Here is a 22475-nt window from a genome sequence, read left to right as displayed (position 1 = left end):
ACAAACAATATTTGGACAAATGAGCAAATTATAGTTTGTCACAAATGGGAACTGGAAGATTGGAATTAGAGTGGTGGTATAAGCCTCAGGGGATCCTAAGTGCATTATCTGGATCCCTTCTAATCAGGTTTCCGACCAGGCTTTGGGTATCCTTCTGGGCTGGCGGGCTGAGCTGGGGATTGGGGGCACTGGTTTGCAGTGGTTCTGCTCCTTCTTGGCTGACAAGTTCCAGATAGTGATTCTAGGGGGACTCCTGTTTGGCACCTTGGCCTTTACAATGTGGGATACCACAGGGTTCTATTCTGTCCCCCATGCTTTTTAACATCTACACGAAACCGCTGGAGGAGATAATCCAGGGATTTGGAGTGGGGTGTCACCAACATGCTGATGACATCCAGCTCTAGCTCTCTTTACCATCCCATTCCAGGAAGGCTGTGGAAGTCTTAGAGTGCTCCCTGGAGGCAGCTGGGGTCTGGATGAGGGCCAATAGGTTGAGAATGAATCCAGAAAAGACAGAGGCCCTGCTGGTCAGGAAATCCTGGATTTCTGAATCCTGAAAATACTGAGTCATCTGCTGAGTCTGAATGGTGTTGCATGGCCCCTGCAGGAGCAGGTGCAGATGTAGGAGCAGGTGTACAGTTTGGGAGTGCTCCTGGATTCACAGCTTTCTCTGGCCAGGTGGCCAGGGGTGCCATTTGCCCAGCTCTGGCTAGTGCACAAGCTGGCCAGTGTATGGCTACAGCCATACTTGAGTCGATCAGACCTGACCACAGCGGAACATGCTCTAGTGCAGTGGTTCTCACACATTTAGCACAGGGACCCACTTTTTTAGAATGAGAATCTGTCAGGACCCACCGGAAGTGATGTCATGACCAGAAGTGACATCATCAATCAGGAAAATTTTTAACAATCCTAGCCTGCAATCCTACCCACACTTACCCAGGAGTAAGTCCCATTAACTATCATTGTTAAAAGAATATACAGAGTAGCTTGTTAAAAGTACAGGTCTATAACATTTCCCCAAATGCAGTCACATACCATGGTGGTATCAAGTCTAATATATTAAAAATAAAATATTGAAATGAATGGGGACCCACCTGAAATTGGCTCATGACCCACCTAGTGGGTCCCGACCCACAGTTTGAGAAACACTGCTCCAGTGACATCGAGATTGGATTACTGCAATGTGCTCTACGTGGGGCTACCCTTGAAGATGGTTTAGAAGCTGCAACTAGTGAAGAATGTGGCAGCCAGGGTGATTACTGGAGCTAGGTGGTTTGCTTTAGGCAGATCGCTCCTTTGGCGGCTGAACTAGCTACCCATTTGTTTCCGGGCCCAATTCAAGGTGGTGGTACTGACCTTTAAAGACCTTTACAGTTTGGGGCCAGGTTATCTTAGGGACCACCTTCGCCCATATATTCTGACCCGTCCTCTTAAGTCATCTGAGGGGGCTCTCTTGCAAATGCTGCCTTTCTCCCAAGTTATGGGGATGGCAGCATGGGGGCAAGCCTTCTCGGTAATGGCATCACAATTATGGAACTCCCTACAGGGGAAATTAAGATCTACCCTCTTCCTCAAGGAGTTTCGGCGAAGGCTCAAAACATTTTTGTTTCATTTGGTGTTTGGGTGATGGGTTCTCTGCCTCCTGTGCCTCTGTAGCAGTTCTTGGAGTGTAAATACTTTTGCTGTCCCCCAATTGGTTTTATTTATTTTTTTGTGATTTTTTTAATTGTTTTTATATTATATATTTTTAACTACAAATTGTAAGCCGAACAAGCCTTGCTGAGATAGAATCAGCATGACTTCTGTAAGGGTAAGTCTTGCCTCACGTACCTTTTGGAATTCTTTGAAAAAGTCAACAGGCATGTGGGTACAGGAGAACCCGTGGACATTATATATCTGGACTTTCAGAAGGCATTCCACACGGTCCCTCACCAAAGGCTACTGAAAAAACTCCAGTCAGGGAATTCAAGGGCAGGTCCTCTCATGGATTGAGAACTGGTTGATGACCAGGAAACAGAGGGTGGGTGTGAATGGGCAATTTTCACAATGGAGAGAGGTGAAAAGCAGTGTGCCCCAAGGATCTGTTCTGAGACCGGTGCTCTTCAACCTCTTCATAAATGACCTGGAGACAGGGGTGAGCTGTGAGGTGGCTAAGTTTGCAGATGACACCAAACTTTTCTGAGTGGTGAAGACCAGAAGTGATTGTGAGGAGCTCCAGAAGGATCTCTCCAAACTGGCAGAATGGGCAGCAAAATGGCAAATGCGTTTCAATGTAAGAGTGTAAAGTCATGCACATTGGGGCAAAAAATCAAAACTTCACATATAGGCTCATGGGTTCTGAGATGTCTGTGACAGATCAGGAGAGAGATCTTGGGGTGGTGGTGGACAGGTCGATGAAAGTGTCGACCCAATGTGTGGTGGCAGTGAAGAAGGCCAATTATATGCTTGGGATCATTAGAAAAGGTATTGAGAACAAAACAGCTAATATTATAATGCCTTTGTAGAAATCTATGGTCACACCTGGAGTATTGTGTCCAATTCTGGTCGCCACATCTCAAAAAGGACATAGTGGAAATGGAAAAGGTGCAAAAGAGAGCGACTAAAGCCGCAATCCTAACCAACTTTCCAGCACTGACATAAGGGTAATGCAGCTCTGAGGTAAGGGAACAAACACTGCCTTAGCTTGAGGAGGCCTTCATGACTGTCCCCCAACTGCAGGATGCAGCACAGGCTCCACTGGCACAGCTATCCCAGTGCTGGAAAATTGGTTAGCACTACGCCCTAAGATTATTACTGGGCTGGGGCACCTTCCTTATGAGGAAAAGCTACGGTGTTTGGGCCTCTTAAATCTAGAAAAGAGGCACCTGAGGAGGGACATGATTGAGACATACAAAATTATGCGTGGGAAGGATAAAGTGGATAGGGAGATGCTCTTTACACTCTCACATAACACCAGAACCAGGGGACATCCACTAAAATTGAGTGTTGGGAGGGTTAGGACAGACAAAAGAAAATATTTATTTACTCAGCGTGTGGTTGGTCTGTGGAACTCCTTGCCACAGGATGTGGTGATGGCATCTGGCCTAGATGCCTTTAAAAGGGGACTGGGCAAATTTCTGGAGGAAAAATCCATTACGAGTTACAAGACATGATGCGTATGTGCAACCTCCTGATTTTAGAAACGGGCTATGTCAGATGCAAAGGAGGACACCAGGATGCAGGTCTCTTGTTATCTGGTGTGCTCTCTGGGGCATTTGGTGGGCCACTGTGAGATACAGGAAGCTGGACTAGATGGGCCTATGGCCTGATCTATCGGGGGTGTTCTTATGTTCTTAAGCCGCTTTGAGCATCTGTTTCAGAAGAGGAAAGGCGAGGCAGAAATCTTTTAAATAATAAATAATAATAACAGTGCACAATGAAAAGCAGGGGGCAATGCACCAGGCTTGTTTGTATAAATGCCAAAACATGACTTGGTATTGCATCTGAACAGGTACATTGCTTAAATGCAAGAAACTCGGTGAAGGAAAAAAATAACAAAAAGGCTAAAAACTGCACTTTTGGATATGCAGTGGTTGCAGCAGTGTACTTATGGTATTGGACACAAGGGGCAGGTCGTTTGAAGCCATGGGTAGGCCTAGCCTCTGCCTCGAGATCCCCTTGGGGAGGCCAGGTCTACCCTTTGGTTTGAGCAGCCAATCAAAGTAGCCACTCCAGGTAGACCTGGAGTCCACCTCAAGATCCCTGGGGGAGGCCAGGTCTTCTGGCCATTTAGTCGACAATTGACACCTGGGTAGACCACTCCCTCACCCTTGGTCCGCTACTGAGTAGCTGAAACATGGGGAGACTGCATCCACGGATCCCATATCTGTAGTTTGACCCAGATCCTGGAATCCGCAGATCCCTCCCTCCACCTCCACCCCTGTGCAAGCATTAGCAGTGTTTAAAAACTTTCTGGGGAACAGTGTGCTTATCTTCTTTAAACAGGTTGCTGTAAGCAGTTAAGCTTACAGCACGATATAATCAGGCCCCCTGCATCTTGAATTCTTGATTAAACCAACTCCGACACTAAACAGGAAGGGGTTAACTGACACTTCCTGTCTTGTGTTGGAGCTAGCTTAAGTATTCAAGCTGCAGGGGCCTGATTACATCATGCTGTAAGCTTAACTGCTTACAGTAACATGTTTAAGGAAGCTACACACAATTTCCCTGATATGTTTTATCTGTTAATGCACAGAGGACAGGGTCATTATTAATATAGGCATCCCCCATATCTGCTGTTTCCATATCTGCAGAGTGCCCATGGAATGGATCCCCCATGGATATGGGGAAGTGTGTGTGTGTGTGTGTGTGTGTGTCTGTCTGTCTGTCTGTCTGTAAATACACACAAATGATGTCACAGGTCTAATTCTCAATGTGTTTGCAAACTTGTGCCTGGGCTACACTAAGGATAAGCACCACCAGATTGCACATCAAATGCCTGACAAAATTACCAGACTTAGAGCCTAATTCTATCCTCCCACACCCCCTTGCTGGTGTATCCACATGAAAAAGGTACATGCTGCACCCAGCAGAAGGGTGGATTGGGAGGCTTTGGAGGTGAAGGGGAATTATTTTCCCTTGCTCTTCTGGAAGCCTCTTGATCTGCAATGGGTTTCCATGGACCTGCTGGCACAAGTCCAAGGAGAAGAGGCAGCAAAAAGATGGGTAGGATCCACCATGTCAGGTTTTTGGCATTACAGGCTTGAGATTGTTATTAGCCAGGATGTGGCAGGAGGCCCTGATATCTGGGCCTGGAGTGAAACAATCTGTAAAGCAGTACAGCTGATGCAACCAACTGCACCTGTTGCAGGTGGGAGTCACGTGACTTGGGGAGAGATGAATGCTGAGTCATGTAGGCTATGGAGGAATGGTGCAATGCACCACTGGACAGCCAATCAGAGTGGGTCACAAGAGTCTTGTGACGATGAGGTCGCCCTACTCTGATTGGCTTGCCCCGGTATATATGGAGGCAAGAACAGACTCCAGGTGTGGGTTGTTGTGGTGGAGTTTCTGTGTGATGTGCTGCTGGTTTGTGTACTGACTTGGACTGCCTTATCATGACTGTGACCTGCTGTATCCCTGACTTCTGGACCGTGTGACTGACTACTCTTCTGCCTGCTCCTTTACCAATACATGCTTCTGCAACAAACAAGCCTTGTCTGCTTCTTTGGCTCTGTTTGGGATCGCCTGCTTCCTTTGCAATCTCCCTTCGTTCCCGTGCCACTCTGCTATCCGGAAAGCAAGAGCTATCCTCCCCTGCTGACTTGACACACCATGCGCCATTGGATAGGGGGAAAAGACAAGGGAAAACAGAAAAAAGGGATTTATGATTTCCAACTTTAAGTGAGACGCTAACACTATAAAATAATGTTTTTAATGTAACACTACTAGAAATAAACTGTTAAAAACAAGAGTATTTTCTAAATCGGGGTGTCAATCTTTTTTGGCATGACAGTCATACTAGGTTATGGAAACTGTAGAGAGGGCCATAATGCATACTTGTTTTAATTATTATAATTTTGACTAATTCTGTCAAAAAATTATTATTGCATTACAATACTATTTTTTTCAACACACAACATTTACTGCTCACTTATATTTTCTGCAACACTCATTTCTGAATAGGAGTTCAGAGGAAGAAAACAGGAAATTTTCCTTTTGTGCTCTCTCTCTTATTTATAGGCAGTTTCTTTTAGACCTGCACAGCTTACTCATGTTCAGTCCTGCAATTGTTAGGTATGCATCATTCTATTTGGGTTACTGTGTAGACTCCAATGCTGTGCCTGAGAGCAAGAATGCTATGGGGGGGAGCACCTGTCTGTGCATGTGTGTCCAGGGTAGGTGTCTATCTGAATGTGTATTCACATGGGAGAAAGATTTATGTGTTGAATTTTTAGCCATGGATAGGGAAAGTTAGAGAGTATCTGGCCCCCGGTCTCACCTCTAAACTGAACAAAAAGAGAGAAAGTTCAAAAAAATTCAGATGCTGTTCCTTTCAATACTGCTAAGGCGGTGGTCAAAAAGGAATTGACAGAGAAGGGCATTCTTCCTGCTCTTGAGGCACTGTTACCACACCTGCTCATAAATAAGTAAGAATGGGTCTACACATGTATCCCAAACAAAGGATCTTTGCTAAAAGATCTTCTGACTATTGGTCATGCTGAACTTAGGGGGAACCGGTATTTGGGGGGGGGGTGAGGAAGTAGACGGACTGCAGCAAGCTCAAATCACAATGCAAAATTGGTTGAGGATTATTTTACAATAATAGCAGTGAGGATAAAAATGAGGTGTGAAAGACAGAATAAAGAGCATATTGATCACTTTTTGAAGGTTTTTCTGAAACAAGAAATGCTTCACTATAATATTCAATCACATTTAAATAAAGTTAATAGGAGATAATAAATTACATCTTCCCCCAATTATTTCCACTGCAGATAAACAGTCTGTTTTTGAAAAGTCATTACATTGCAACTTACCACAACTGGAAATTGGCAGTCTGAGTAGAATCACAGAAGTCAATACCCATTGAGACAGTAATAGATTCCCCAGGCTCAAGAGATTCTAGTGAACAGAATGATTTGAACATGAAACTAAACACAGGAAAAGTTACAGATAATCAGTCCACCTCAACATTAAGCCTTTTTAAAACTTGCACTAGGCTTCATTTACCTTAACTTATTCATTAAAAGTTTACTGGCTCGGTGCAATTTCAAAACAAATGTTTGGTTGGCTTATTGATCAAATAATAGCAATTAGAACGAAATATCAACCACTTAAGATTTACAGGGACTGCTGACTGAACCTTCAGGGTTCTCCCTCCAATTGAGTTGCACTGACATACATTTTTTTTAGTGTCAGAAATGACACTGCATATATTAAGGGCACAATCCTGAGGCACCCTTGGGCCAGTGCAAGTCCCTTAGCCACGGTCCCTTAGCCTTAAGGCACGTTTGCGCCTCCTCAGGAGTCGGCAAGAGCGGCCGGTAGAGGCTGGTACAAGCCTCCGTGTCAACAGAGGCACTGAGTCTTGTGTCAGTTGAGCTCGGCCGACCCAAGACTCTGGCGTGGGTAGGAGGAGGCAGGAGGGAGGCGTTCTGGGGCGGGGGAAAGGCGGGAGGTGGGAGGCCCCAGGGGTGGGTAGGTGGAGAGCAGGTGGTGGGGCTGAGACTCAGCAGTTATGCTGGATCCCAACCCTGTTCCCGGGGAGTTCAGAGCAGCCTGAAGCTGATCCGCTCTCCTCTGACGTACCATCTCAGGAAATGGCGCAAGTCCAAGGAGACCCATAGGGGCCAGGGTGCCTTACCCAGAGGTAAGGGGATACGTTTGGCTGAGCCACATTGGACCCCTATCCTGCGCTGAATGCAGCGCAAGACTCTTGGCTTGCCTGTTCCAGCGCAGGATAGGATTACGCCCTAAGATGATCTTGATAAGCTGGTTTTCGAAAACTCTCTGTAGTATGTCTACTGTACTGTAAAATTAATCTTTACAATTATGCTAACTTACAGAAGTTACTATAGCTCTCCTTTTATAAGTTGCATAATTGAAGTTTAACAATGGCTGCAATCCTAACCGCACTTTCCTGAGAGTAAGCCCCATTGAACAAAATAGGACTTACTTCTGAGTAGACCTAGTTAGGATTGTGCCCAACATTTATTTGTCAAAGGGCACTGGCGTAAGCGCAATACACCTCTGAGATAAGGAAACAAACATCCCCTTACTTTGAGGAGACCTCTGTGAGTGCCACCCAACTGCAGGACGTAGCACATATCCCTTTGGCACAGCTATGCCAGTGCTGGAAGTTGGTTTGGATTTGGGCCAAAGGGAGATTAACTTTCAATGAACAGAATCCTTTCTTAACAATTCCCTCAGCAGATAAAGTTGTATTTACACTTTGGGAAGACCAATATACTGTAGTACACACATTAAAATACTACATAATTTATTGTTATTGCATTAAAACATTTCAACATTACATTATCTCTTTAAAAAATGATTAAGGGTGCAGTCCAGCCCTCGACTTAAGCATGTTATAGTAATCCAAACTTGAAGTCACTAGGGTATGGACCACCGTAGTCAGGTCTGATCAACTCAAGTACGGCTGCAGCTGGTGCACTTCTTCTCATCACAGGGCAAACTCACCCTTGACCACTGCTGCCACCTGTTTCTCCAGGGAGAGCTGTGAGTCTAGGAACACTCCCAAACTGCACTCCTGTAGAGGACATTTCAGAGCCCCTTTCAGAGCAGGCAGATAGCTCAGCACCTGCACTGAAGATTTCCTGACCAGGAGGACCTCTGCCTTTTCTGGATTCTATCACAACCCATTGGCCCAAATCCAGACCCCAACCGCCTCCAGGCAGTGCTCCAGGACTTCCACAGCCACCCTGGAATGGGATAGTAAGGAGAGATAGAACTGGGTGTCATCAGCATATTGATGACACCCCACTCCAAATCCCTGGAAGATCTCGCCCAGCGGTTTCATGTAGATGTTGAAAAGAATGGGGGACAAAATCCATGGCATCCCACACTGTAAAGACCAGGGTGCAGAACAGCAGTGCCCCATCATCAGCATCTGGGGACATCCTGTGGTGCCCCTGTGAATGTGCTGCAGCACCCTAAACCATTGTGACGCAGTTTGGGAATCCCTGCTTTAGTCACAAGGTATCGGTTATCCAACTGTTAAGTCTGATTCCCTTGCATAGAAATATACATGGTACTTCCTTGCTCTATTTTCTGACCTTTCTTAATGCAGATTCAGACTACCAAGATAATTTCTTCCTTCACTTTAAATTTTCACTGAATTTTCTTTATGCAGGTAATAGTGTCTAGCCAGTTAATGGCACAATCCTATGCATGATAACTAAAAAGCTAGTCCTACTATACTTAGTGGGAGTTATTTCCAGAAAAATGCTCACAGGCCTACAGCCTAAGCCTACCATACGCTTCCCCCCCCCCATTTTATATGACATTGACATTTTCCTCATAACGTATATTTATATTGATAGAAACAATTTCAAAGCCACTGTCAGTTACTCAGGCCTGGTTCACTTACCTAGGCAGCCTCTACACGCACTGTAGGGAAATGCTATTACTTGCACACTCCCACAACCAGAACAAAACATGAGACAGGGCCACATGTTGTGACAAAACATATAATAAACTTTATCCCCTTTCTGAAGAATAAAATTGTATGCAGCTGCAACCACATTATATTGCACTTGCAGGTATAGCAGCTATGAATATGTGCACTGGTACCCTCCTTGTATTGACTACCACAATGTATGGAAGGCTGTCTTAAAGAAAATTAGGAAGCTCAAACTAGTATAGAAAGCTAGTGTTCACCTTCTGACAAAAGGAAACACAGCCTAGTATAGAATTTGGGTTCTGAATACTTTGCAGAGCAAAGTAAAGCTCTGTTATCCAAGACTGGCAAAGGCCACACAGATTCATTACCAGACTCTTCCAGATGTGAGAACTGTAAGGACAAAGGCCCACATTGTCTTTTGTGGAGTATTTGGCAAAATGCCTTGCCCTTTAAAGCACGTCTGGCCATACCACTGCTGGCTTTTCCAGTATCTAGTACAAAAAATGGCATTTGCAGAAATGGTTTTTGGCTCACTAATGACAGTTGGAGCTGGCACCTATCTATCAGTACTCTCAACTTCCAGCTCTTTTTCCCAAGTCAGGGGGATGGCAACATGGGGGCGAGTCTTCTCAGTAGTGGTGCCACAATTATGGAACTGCCTACCACAGAAATTAAGATCTACCCCCCTAAATAGTGACACTTTGGTGAAGGCTAAAATAAATAATAAAACACTATAGGATAGAAACATACTGTTCCAAATCAGAAACTTTGGCTGTTTGGTCAGATGACTTCAACTGGCAAGCCAGATCTAACCCAAAGGCCCTAGGTTGCTGACCCGTGATTTAGATAAAGGTATGATTTAGATATGCTATACCATATATACAAGAACTCTAGGTTTAAGTAGGCCTATACATGTAACTATACACTTGACAGTATTAAATAAACCTGAAGTGTGATCTAATTAAATTATACAAAACTGTTCATAAAGTTCTAACAATTTCTTGAACCAAAGGTGGGGGGGGGGAGAGAGAGAGAGATCAGTGACACAATATCACTACATATTAATGAATAAATAAATTGTTGACAAAAAGGTGACAAAAGACATGGGGCAGATAGTTTCATAATAACAGTACAATTACCTATTGAGTTGAACGTGTGCGTTCTCATGCCAGTAGGAAGCTTTTTCTCGCTTAAGTGAATATTATCTATCTTCTGGTCAGTGGTATTTGTTAATGTCACTTGGATGGATACCATTTGATCACTATAAATGCAAGGCTGTCTTGAGAAATGATAATGAGCTGCTAATCCTTTCCCACTCATTCGGTGAAGGAGTTCATGAGTTTTCATTGGCACAAAAACTGGAGCACTAACCTGTCACATATGAAAAACTGTTAGTGAGTATATACAATCAAATACTGAGAATCAAGTATTTCAGTATTGCTGAGAATCAAGGAAGAATATTGTGCAAGAAATCAAGACTATATTTCATGTACAGCTAGAACATCAAAAGATGCTATGTGCAGAATTAAATTTATTTACGTACTTATTTTCTAATGTATACCTGCTTTATCTCTCTAATAGGCATTAAACTGTGTACGGGGTCCCCTATGTAAGCTGGAGTTAGGGACCAAAGACCTGGGATGTAAAATGAAACAACTTATAAAGGTGAAATAATGTAAATTGAGATTAATTGGGACCATACATACATGCCATTTATTCAAATTAAAGAGATTTTGTCCTTGTAAGAAACAATGGAATAATATAGGTATAGGGACTGCAGAGAGTGGTACAGTGCTTGACAGATATAACTTGTACTTGTACACTCCCCGCTGAAGTCATGTCATGACGTAAGTTGAGAACTTTGTGTCAGGCAGTGAATTGGAAGAAATGGTGCTTTGGCAGGGTCCACCATTGTGCCCAATCACTCCGCTAGCCTGCCACTTTCATGAAATCCAGGCAGGTTCCATTCTTCTCTTGTGCTGCATTGTAAGAGAGAAGAATGGGGAAGGTGTATCTCATTTCTTTGGCAACCAGTGCCACCGCCTCCTCTAATTGCCAGCAGAGGGAATGCTGGGAGACCAACATGCTTTCTGTGGCCATTAGACGAAGCAGCAGCAACAGCAGCAAAAGTATTAGATGCTGAAGGAGAGAGGCAAACCTTCCCCAACCTTCTCTCACCATCCATTGCTGCCTCCTTCTCCTCCTCTAATGGGCATGGAGAGAATGCTTGCAGCTGAGCATTCTCTCTGTGGCCACTGCAGAAAGCAGCAGCACCGAATGCCAAGGCAGAGCTTAGCGAAGCAGGCAGTGGTCACACTCCCTGCTATTTCAATCAGTGGTAACAACAACACCAATGCTGACAATACTGCAGCAAATAATATCCCATTAGGAGCTTGGAGGGTTTGGAAAGGAGAATGAAAAACATGTGGGCCAGCAACATGCAGAAGTAAGGAAATACAGAGCTGGGACTACAGTAATAAAGGATGTAAGTGTGGGGAATTTTACTTCTAGTTCCTCAAAAAATTGAGGACTTAAATGAGGGGATATGTATCACATGGAGACTTATAATGAGGAACCCCTGTATTGCTCTCTCACAAAACCCTATATAACAATAAAATCAATGTGGGAAATCTTTTCATGTTGGAAAGCTGCATTAGGAAAGCTGTAATCTAATAAGGCCACATTCAAGAAACTTCAATTAAACTTCAAAATGTACATTATTTTGTAAAAATCTAACTACTAAAACTTTTCAGAAAATGAAAAAGTTAATTCTAAAGTTAACTAACCTTTCAATGACTTTGTGACTGCTTCTCAAAGGTCTATAGTAGTCCCCCAAGGACTCTCCCCTACCACCACCACCCCACCAACCTGCCTTGGGCAGTAGTGGCACCAGTCAGGTGGGAAGTTAAGCACTTTGTTAATGTCTTCAAAAACAGCAATGTGATTCAGATTCTTTCCCCCCTTTTAAACAGGCTCTAGGACAAGCTGCAGCTCTTCTGCACAAGCACTATTCCCTAAGGCCCTTCCCCAACTTATCCAAGGGTCATGGAACATTCCATGATTTTTGGTTGAAAACCTGCCCTCATCTTATCAGTGAGATCACCTTATAGGTGAATAACTACGGTACATTCTAATCTAGAGTTACATTAAAACAAACTCATTAGTGTAGCAGGTGTCCAAATAGCCCATATGACTTACTAATGCTTTAATTGTGGCTGTCAGTCAGGGATTCTTTTACTCTTTGTATTTTAAAAATGGTCAAGATTAAAATAAATATAACAAAAAACAAACTAAACCATATTAATAAAAATAAAAGGATTTGTTCTGCAAAATTTGGATTCACTCAAAAGACCACATTTACAGCCCAATCCTATCCACACTTTCCTGGACGTAAGCCCCATCGACTCCAATGAGACTTAATTCTAAGTAGACATGCCTAGGATTGGGCTGTTAATTATCTAGAACAGGGGTCTCCAAACCCCAGCCCAGGGGCCAGATGCAGCTCTTGGCAAGCCTCTATCTGGCCCGCGGCCAATCTCTTGTCCCCTGAAAGCCTCTGGCCCACTCAACTGAACATGACCAGAATTGTGCTCTGATTGTGTCTGGAGGGTGTTCTGAGGACCAGAGAGGTTGAATGAATGTGCCCATTCATTCATTTATTCACTCTTCTAAGTTCCATCTCTAATTTATTTATTTAAATTTTATATTTAAATTTTTTTTCCGGCCCTCAACACCGTGCCAGGTATTTGATGCGGCGCTCTGGCCAAAAAGTTTGGAGACCCCTGATCTAGAAGGTCCCACCCCTGGACTAAGCCATAGGAAAACAGAATGGAAATAATGGGCATAGCCTATAGCTCCCTCTATACTTTCAGTGCATAAATGTTCAGGTTCACATCATCTACACTTAATAATGATCTCATATACAAGCAGGACTGGGAAAGGTCTCTGCCTGAGACTTCAGAAAGCCACTGCCAGTTGCAGATAACACTGGGATAGATGCAAAATGCTCCAAATTGGAATACACAATCAGTTGCAAATGTGGAAAAAAAAAACAGTTTTTAAGTAAGTGGATTTAATAAATCTATTAAATTATAAGTCCTATGTTTGAGAAATGGCACTGTCCTGCCAATAACTTCAAAAAACTCCATACACTGAGTCTTTTTTAACACGCACATTTCTTGAATTACACTTTTGTTTTCCAACATAGTCACATTTAACTGATAGGTTAAAGGTTAGAAGAATTAATAATCACTAATTGGTGATTATTAATAAATGAAATTAATGTAAATAAAAATAGATTCAATTTAAATAAATATGAAAACAAAAATAATTTTTCAGTTATCTTGAGCTTTTCTCTTTCATATAAAATTAGGTTTAAGAATGTAGGGAAGTGATTTTTCTCATGCAAACAACTTGTATAACAACCTTGCATGGGAAAAATCAAGGGGAAGATCAGTAAGAGATGCTCTGCTACTAGCAGAAACCTATTTCACTTTGCTATTTGTGCATATAGTTGTGCAAGGGCCTAGCATTAGCATATAACTCCTTGCAAGTGAAATTTCTCTTGCTCGCAGCCCTCTCAACCTAGACATTACATACAAGCATCCAATTCAAGCAGTATTTGACATGTCATTTGCCTGAATTGACAAAAATAATTAATAATAAATAACATACACTGATTAAACTCAAAATATTATTCAGTTTTAACTGGACACAACTGTAACATGAGAAAATTATTTAATACAAATTTTATGAGTACACTGAAATAAAGCTTTTCCTAATAGGTTAGCACATGTATTTTGTATCTGAGATAATCCTGCTACAAATCCCACTAGAATACATTTAAGAAAATCATTTATGTACCTTTGGATGTTTTATGAAAACAACCAATCAATTCTGCAGACACAACATTATTTCTAAAGAAAATCTGTGTGCCTGAAGATACAGAGAGACAAACCACACATATTTTATCAGTTTATTACAGTAAGCAAATAAGCGTGGAATGAGAGTGCACATAACTGTCTACTTAGTGCTTACTGAAACATTTATAAGAGCTGTTATCTCCCTAATAACAGACAGACAGCGTGCAATTTTAGAAAGGAGAAAAGCTTCATATTCTTAACACTTCACTAAAAAGTAACTGAAGAGTGTAAAATGAAAAATACTCTGTGCAGTTAGCTGGTAATGGACCATATTATCAACTCAAGTTAGATTTATACGATACGAACTAATCATTAATGGTTATTTTATGATATGGCATGTTTGCTTCTTGGGGGGGCAGAATTAAGGTTAAAATTGTAAAACTTTTTATGCCACAGTTTAAAAGCCCAATCATATCCTCAAGCTATGCCAACTTATCTCCATATATGCTGGTGCAACAACAACCCTGCCAATATAGAAGTCAGCCTGCCAATGGATGCACCATGGACACCAGCACAATGTTGGAAAAAATGCTGCACCAACATAACTTGGATGCTTGTTCAATTCTGCTGGCAGAGAGGCCAAAGCGGGAAGAAGACTTGGGCAAAACATGGGAGGGAAAACAAAAAGTCGTTTCCTTCTCCATGGTATATGGCAGACAGTGGCAGGAGCACAAGAAGAACAGCATACTGAAAGCCACGCCTGAATGTGTCAGTGTTGAAGCTAAGGACTGGGCTACTTTAGGAGTGCCCTATGTCACACTGCAGTCCATGCCATGCCATGCTCCCTTTGATAGATCCATGTGCTATAGCCTCCCAACCAAGTGTCTCTGTTTGCAAGATATTAAATGCTGGATGACGTGAGTGAGCATTGCTTGTCTTCTGCTGTGGTTGGGTGGTTACAAAGCAGTTGGTAAAGTATCTGGTGTGGGTTGTAGACCTGCCTTCCTCTTTTTTATGTTGTTTATTGCCCCTACCATGAATGTTTCTGGGAAGTTATGCAAAAGATGAGTGCCTTGCTGGTAAAAGCAAATTACGTGGCTGGTGTCAAACCTGTCTTCCCTGGCTCCTGGCCTTCATCTTTGTGCAGCAGGGTACCAGGACCCTGCTTTGACCAAGTGCTCCTTGTATCTCCTGCCAGTCCCTCCCCAGGGAAATCAGTTCCTTCCAGCTGGTGAATGTCCTACAGGGACTTCCCCTGCTCAGTTTATCCTGGTGGTGCTTCCTGGCTGCCAGTATTGGGACTGGGTGGATGCAATGACTGACTCCTTGGACATCACACCAATGATGTTCGGACACTGCACTGATGATGCACCAATGTCAAGATGCCACTCCATGAGTGATGGGCTAATGTCAAGAAGGCTGCACTTGCATGGGATTTCCTAGATAAACTTACGACATGATAGATGTTGCACTGGCACCACTGCACTATTGGTATGGCATCCAAAATAGGAATGAAACAAAAAGTGACTGAAATAAGGCATCTTCAAAATGTTGTAACTCAGCAATCCAGTCAGGAGCCACTTCCTGTTTTGCAGTGTAAAACACAGGAAGTATAATCCCTCAGGTAACATTCAACATTACCTCAGGAGTCATTCAACATTCACAACTTTCTTTGAGCTAGACCCCAAAACCCCTTTAAGTTTACTGTGAGATGGTATAGCTTGGGTTCAAGTTTTACTCATACATAGCAGCTGGACAGGGCCATTGCTCAGAATAAGGATGCAGTGTGGCAAGGGACAGTATTTAACCCTTACCTCTTCACTGTTTTCTGTTGAAAACCATACCCTGGAAATAGCTATTTAACCCTTAACGTGCCATTGCAGCAACTAATGGTACTAACAAAGGGATACTTCTTGGGACTTTTGCTATATAAGAAAAAGAATCAAAGGATTCACTACATAAAACATTAGCAACAACTGCAGTAACAAAGGTAGCCCTGTATAACTTATGAACCACCCACCTGAAGGCGGACCACAGACCATCTAAGGCTATCTATGGCTCCCAATAGGGGTTCAACAAACCTGACTAAAATGCTAAAACACAACATTGTCACATATCTAGTAGACCATACTACAAGGTATAGGTTGCATTAGGCTTGGTAGGCTCACAAGCTGTGAAGGACTCGGCTCTATATGGAAGTTACAGCTATACGATATTAAGCTAAGTATTAAAATAAAAATTAAAAGTATTACATGCCTCACTAAATTGCAGGTTCTTCAAAATTATTTCCTTCTGCTTTAGACAAACAGAATCACAATACAATATGGTAAGACAGAAAATAGGAAATCTTCTGTTTTTGTGCATCCATATGCTCTTAAAAAACTCTATTTTTAATCATTATAGGATATTTTTAATCAGTACAAATCATATTACAGAAATTCCAACTTCCAAATGATATGAGATTAGTGATGAGATAAGCAGCACCTGTTACCCTGCACATGCTCGATCTTGTCTGATCTTGGAAGCTAAGCAGAGTCAGGCCTGGTTAGTACTTGGATGGGAGACCACCTGGGAATACCAGGTGCTGTGGGCTTATACCATAGTCTTTCGAGACTGAAGGTTGCCAACCAAAACTCTAGTGACCAGAATATTTAGAAGGTGGAAGAGACATCAGATTAATTCATAGTATAAAAAGGAAAACTGTCCATAAGTGTATTGCATTAAAAAAAAGTAACAAGAAACAGGAAAATCAGGTAGAAAAACAGAATAGAATCACTTTTTCCTGCATTATCTTTGGTATTATATACTTGATAGTATATCAATTACCAGGTCTTTGCCATTTTCTGAATCTTATCAATGGGTTGTATCATAAGTTTAGTGAGTCTTGACTAACATCCTTAGGATACAACCCAGTGTGTAATGATATACAGTATTAGTAATTAATATATAAAACAACAGCTTGCTTTACATATTTAGAGCCTCTGGCAAGAGCAGAAAATACTTCCACTAAACCACCTTTTATCACTGATATCCTCTAATTCTTCCTGGCTCCTGATGCTGCATTGCATGCCATTGTAGAGGATCCCCCTAACAATCAGAAACAGCTTTAGGTTGCATGTGCTGGAGGGGGAAGGAGGAGGAGGAACATTCCTGTTGCTGAGTCAGCCACCTGGTATCAGGGAAGGCAGAGAGGTTTAAAGACAGCACTCTACTTCTTCCCATGAGAGCCAAACACAACTATTCATTTCTATGAGAAAGAGTAAAAACCATACACTCAAAAATGCTATTGGGGTAGGAGTCAATCCTGTACGTTACCAGTGATTGCTGTGAGTTGTTACAAAGAAGATTTTGCTTCCCCCAATTGAGTCCCAGATTGCAACCCATTTCCTTTGTCCACTAGGACTGAGCCGGTTCCACTTTATGAAGCTCTACCCTACATTCCATTTCTTAGTTAGAATGAGACAGAATGTTAGGAAAGTTCAACAGAGCAAGCATACTGGGATCTGGCTATATGATGCACAGATAGGACAAGATAGATGTTGCACAATGTAAGGATTTTCTTTCCATATTTTATATCAGGGCTGTACATACTGTGTCCTGCGGGCTGGATCCATCCCCGGGTGAGCAGAATGCTCCTTTCCACCGGGGAGCTTCCCTACCACGCCGCCAGTCTCCTCCAAATGGCACGTCTGCCAGTTGCTTCTGGGGTCAGTCGTCCCAGCATGCTTTGCACCTGGATTTCTGGGCAGATGGAGCTGGTCTGCATGCAGTTTGGGGGAGACTGGTAGCATGGTAAGGAGGCTCCCCAGAGGAATGGAGCAGTCCATTCGCGCCAGGAAAGCCTTTTCCAGAACGCAGCTGTCTCCAGTTTGGAGACCTCTGTTTTACATAGAAAATGCATGCAATGTTGGTGATTTTTGTGTGAAACAGACCTCAGTCTTACTATATATGAAATATGATGAGTATTTCCTTGAATAAATACTGGCCCTTTAAGCCTGTTTACTCAGTATAGTATCTGTGATTTTCAAATGAATATAAAAACATATGCTCTTTTTGTAAGACACAATAACTCTGAAGAAGAAAATAGTAGGCTGCATTTATTCTCTAATTAGCATTTTGAGCAGGTTTGTATTTAAACATTTGAGATGTTACTTTCCCTTTTAAAAAATTTACCTTTGAATTTTCTAATAAAGAACAGATATTGTTTTTTCTTTGCATTTATGACATGCACACATTTCATATATTTGGGTAAATTAGACTAAACTATATCCAGAAGGGGAGAATCCAGGTCTTTACTGACAGAGAACTCTCATAATTTATTTTCACGCCTCAATAAGCAACTGATTTTGTTAAAAGAGTGCATATATTTCTTAAAACACCATTTTTCAAATACAAAAGTGAAATATGATTCACCACATTTCTCTAAAACGTTATGGCTGGTTTTTCAAGATGTAGCTGAAAGCTTTACATTGACATACTTCATAAAGCCAAATCCTCCAAGTGCCCTAGAAATGTGAGGAGCAGTAATGCGAATGTGGGCTTGTGCCAGTAGAGTGCTTTGAAATATGAGCAGTGCTCATGAATATTAAGGTCTGTCATATGCCACAGATTTCTTTGGAAACAGTTGACTTCACTGAGACTAGTAATATGCTTTGGTTTTATAAATATGCTTAAGCACTTTGCTGAATCAGTCATTAACTTGCAAAGTTGTCCACTATCAAAAGAACTTTAAAAAATGCAGTATTTGATCTGAATGAAAATGGTTGTAGACATTAAAGTATACACACAGAACGCCCCACACAGAGTAAGGTAGTATCCTACCTAACTCCCCGCATGGCAATGCAGAAGCACCAACACAGTGTCTATTGTATCTCGAGGAAAGACATGTTCCCTTACCCAGGGTGTAAGCTGTCCTGCTGCCATAGGCCAAATAGGACTTGTGCCAGTGATATTGTTGGTGCAAGTCCATGTCGATTGGTAAAGGTAGACAGGGCCCTGGAAGAGGGTTAGGATTTGGCAGGCACTCACTAGCACTGAACCCACTCCTTCCTGGGCCCAATCTGCCCTCCTCCAAACCTGACATCTCCCCCATTCAGCTCACCTCCTGCCTCCCTCCTAGTACCTGCATGGTTTTACTATCAGTGACAGGCATCCAGTGTCCATCATTGCATGGACAGCCACTTCATGCTTGTAGCTGTAAAATGACTGTTATTTTTCTGTTATTGTAGTGTTAGCCCTACTGACTGAAAAAGGGTTAAGTTGAAAAGGCCAGCCTGGTCTCAGTTGCCACGGAGGTCTCAGGCCTCTCTCAGGCCTGCACAGGAGAAAGAACCAGCCAAGTCTAAGTAATAGGAAAACACATTTGATACCTTTTGACCCCTTTAGGGGTCAAATTTCTAAAATTCCCTTCTTAGTGGGTGCTTCCATCTTGGAAAGAATATACTCCATGAATTTCATGTTTCCAGGTCCAAGGGTTTGGGTTGGGTGTGGATGAGCGACTAAGGGCGCAATCCTGAAAATGAGTGCCATAAAGCTCATTTGTGCCTTCACGGGAGTAAGCCACGTCAGCGCACAGAGGTGCGCCGACACATGGAGGCTGAATCCATCCTCCGTGGCGACTTACTCTATTAGCCTTGCGTCAGTCTCCTGGGCTGATGTAAGGCTCTGGGGTGGGTGGGAGGGAGGCGTTCCTGGGTGGGGGGAGGGCAGGCAGTGGCGGCCCCAGAGTGGGCAGGTGGGGAACGGGAGGCAGGGCTGAGATCTGGCAGTTATGCCGGATCCCAACCCCCGTTCCTGGGGAGATTGGAGCAGCTTCAAGTTGCTTCACTCTTCTCGGACTTGTGCCAACGCAGGGGGTGGTGCAAGTCCGAGGAAACCCATTGGGTCCAAGGTGCCTTACCCAGGGGTAAGGGGAAAAGTTTCCCCTTGCCTCTGGCTGACCTGCCTTGGGCTCCTATCCTGTGCTGGATATAGCACAAGCCTCTTGGCTTGCCTGTTCCAGCACAGGGTAGGATTGCGTCCTTAATCAGGACATCTTTCATACTAATTGTTTTTCTGTGATATTTGTAAGCTTCCTTGAGTCCCCTAAAGGGAGATAGGTAGGGCACAAATTTTAAATAAAAGATTGTACAACCTTTTGGACATGAAATTTATCATAGAAATAATATATAGTAGAATAGGTGTTGCATCCCAAGGAATGCACATGGAAATATGGTGGCATTTTGTGATGTTTTGAATGTAGTTCCACAAGTAAATGTGGAAGGTGCATAATACATTTAGGACCTTGTTGTGTGTGACATCTTGTACAATATATTGCACATGCAAAGTCACAATTTGCAATTGTTGCAAATGCAAAATCAAGTTAAGATTCTATTTGGATTTTTCTGTGAGCAGGAAATTCACACGATCACTTCCACTTGCATATGCTCCCTAACATGGACAGAAGATAGGACAGAATTCTCAAACTGTGGGTCGGGACACACTAGATGGGTCGAGAGCCAATTTCAGGTGGGTCCCCATTCATTTCAATATTTTATTTTTTAATATATTATATTAGACTTGATGCTACTATAGTATGTGACTGCATTTGGGGAAATGTTACAGATCCGTACTTTTAACAAGCTAATATGTATATGCTTTTAACAATGATAGTAAATGGAACTTAGTGCTGGGTAAGCGTGAGTAGGATTGCAGCTTAGGATTGTTAAAAATTTTCCTGCTTGATGATGTCCCAGTCATGACATCACTTCTGGTGGGTCCTGACAGATTCTCATTCTCAAAACTGGGTCCCAGTGCTAAGAGTTTGAGAACCACTGCATTAAACTACCTAAGGATCCAAGTCTAAGAGTCCCTTGCGCCAGCCAGGGAGGGTAACAAAAGTGCCTTAAAAACCTTTTGCACCACTCTGAGGGGAGATAGGCTGATGCAGGGATCTGGAGTGGACATGGGGCAAGTGGAGAGGAGGTGTTTCAGGGTGGGCGAAGGGAGGGCGTTCCCTGGGGTGGGTGAGAAGTGGGATGCGGTGCCAGGATCCAGCAGTTATGCTGGATCCTAGTCCTGTTTCCAGGCATCATGGAGCGGCCTAGGCTGCTTCATTCTGTCCAGATCTGTGCCACCTCATCAGGTGGCACAGATGCAAGTAGATCTGTTGGGGCTACTGCAGTGTGACACGGGGTAAGGGGAAAGGATTTTCTTTGCCTTGAACTATGCTGCTTTTGGCCCCAAACTTGTGCTGGATGCAGCGCAGGCCCATTGGCCTGCCTGTTTCCAGTGCAAGTTATAATCGTGCTCTAAATTGCCTAGAACCTGCATGTAATAATTTCTCTTCAAGTTATTGAGCAAATGTTGTCTTCAAAACATAATTGTGACTTCTCTAAATAAAGATTATATCAATTCACACATTTTCTGGAAAGTGTCCCGTCTGACATTCAACATCTTAATTCCAAACTCTTGTATGAAATCACTGCTTTGAAGAGCACCATCACTGCTCAAGGTCTGTACAAAGAAAGCTTCAAACTGCATATTATCACCTGCTGACAAACTCAACATTTTATGAAGAGTCCCTGCTCACACCGTCATATTTCTATTTTGTGTAAATAAGAAACAATTCATTTTGTAACCTTGACTTTAAAAGCTCAGCCTTTCTACCTTTTTTCTTTTTTCCTAAACAAGTGACAAAGAACAAGGAAGCTGATTGAAGGGGTCCATTATGTATCAACTTAAAGAAAGGCAAAGTGATTGATGAAACTAGCAGTCACCTTCACTGCTAGCTACTGCACCTGTATCCTTTTTGTCAAATGACCTGAAAATCCTGCTGACAGTTTCACATTCACTACAAGGATACATTGTAGTTTTGAATACTTTTATTTGCCTTGAAGTCCTAGGGGACAGGTTTTGGGAGTCAAAATTGAATTTTCAGATTTTTGGACTTGTATTGTCACACCTGTCTCTCAGAGGTTGATGTCCAAATCCATCTTCAAACAATCAGTAGCGGCAGAGGAACTGTAGCTCTGCTACAGAAATTTATAGTAGTGTACAAAGATGCATTAGTTCAATACAATTACTAAAATCCTGCCTACAAACTATGTTTGAAAAGGTTGCTATATGTATTGATGTCTTTTCATTGATTAAAATGCTGTAAGCTACACTGGGTGTCTTGAATGGGGGAGGAAAGGCAGGATTTAAATGTTTTAAATAAGTAAATAAATAATGCAATATGATTTTCCTTACTTCAAAATAAGGCATCGTAACTCTTCTAGGTTTAACTCCATTTTAAAAAAAAAAACATCAGGCTGCATCAATAACCCAAATGCATAATATTAATTCTAGGTCTGCCAATCACTGAAGTGTTTCATTTGGCAATTTTGGTTTTATGCAAATTAACATACAATTTGTTACCAAACATCCATTTAAGGAATTTTTTTTTATAATGTTGAAGGAGATCCACACATGTTTTTAAATAAAGAAGCTACAGATAAAATAGCTTTTGA

General features: G+C 42.5%; 1 protein-coding gene across 2 annotated transcripts in view; it reads right to left on the bottom strand.

The window, feature by feature from the left end:
* The window catches only part of AP3B1 (adaptor related protein complex 3 subunit beta 1), a 214257-nt gene that overhangs the window by 34466 nt on the left and 157316 nt on the right, over window positions 1-22475 (bottom strand). For both annotated transcript variants that reach the window (XM_066614924.1, XM_066614925.1), the window contains 2 exons: window positions 10264-10495; window positions 6519-6603 (listed from right to left, as the gene is read on the bottom strand). In XM_066614924.1, the coding sequence (XP_066471021.1) occupies window positions 6519-6603; window positions 10264-10495 (317 nt within the window). The remainder of the gene's footprint in view (window positions 1-6518; window positions 6604-10263; window positions 10496-22475) is intronic.

Source organism: Tiliqua scincoides, chromosome 2 (assembly GCF_035046505.1).
Source record: "Tiliqua scincoides isolate rTilSci1 chromosome 2, rTilSci1.hap2, whole genome shotgun sequence".
In the NCBI taxonomy this organism is placed as follows: domain Eukaryota; kingdom Metazoa; phylum Chordata; class Lepidosauria; order Squamata; family Scincidae; genus Tiliqua; species Tiliqua scincoides.
This window is presented reverse-complemented; position numbering and strand designations above follow the sequence as displayed.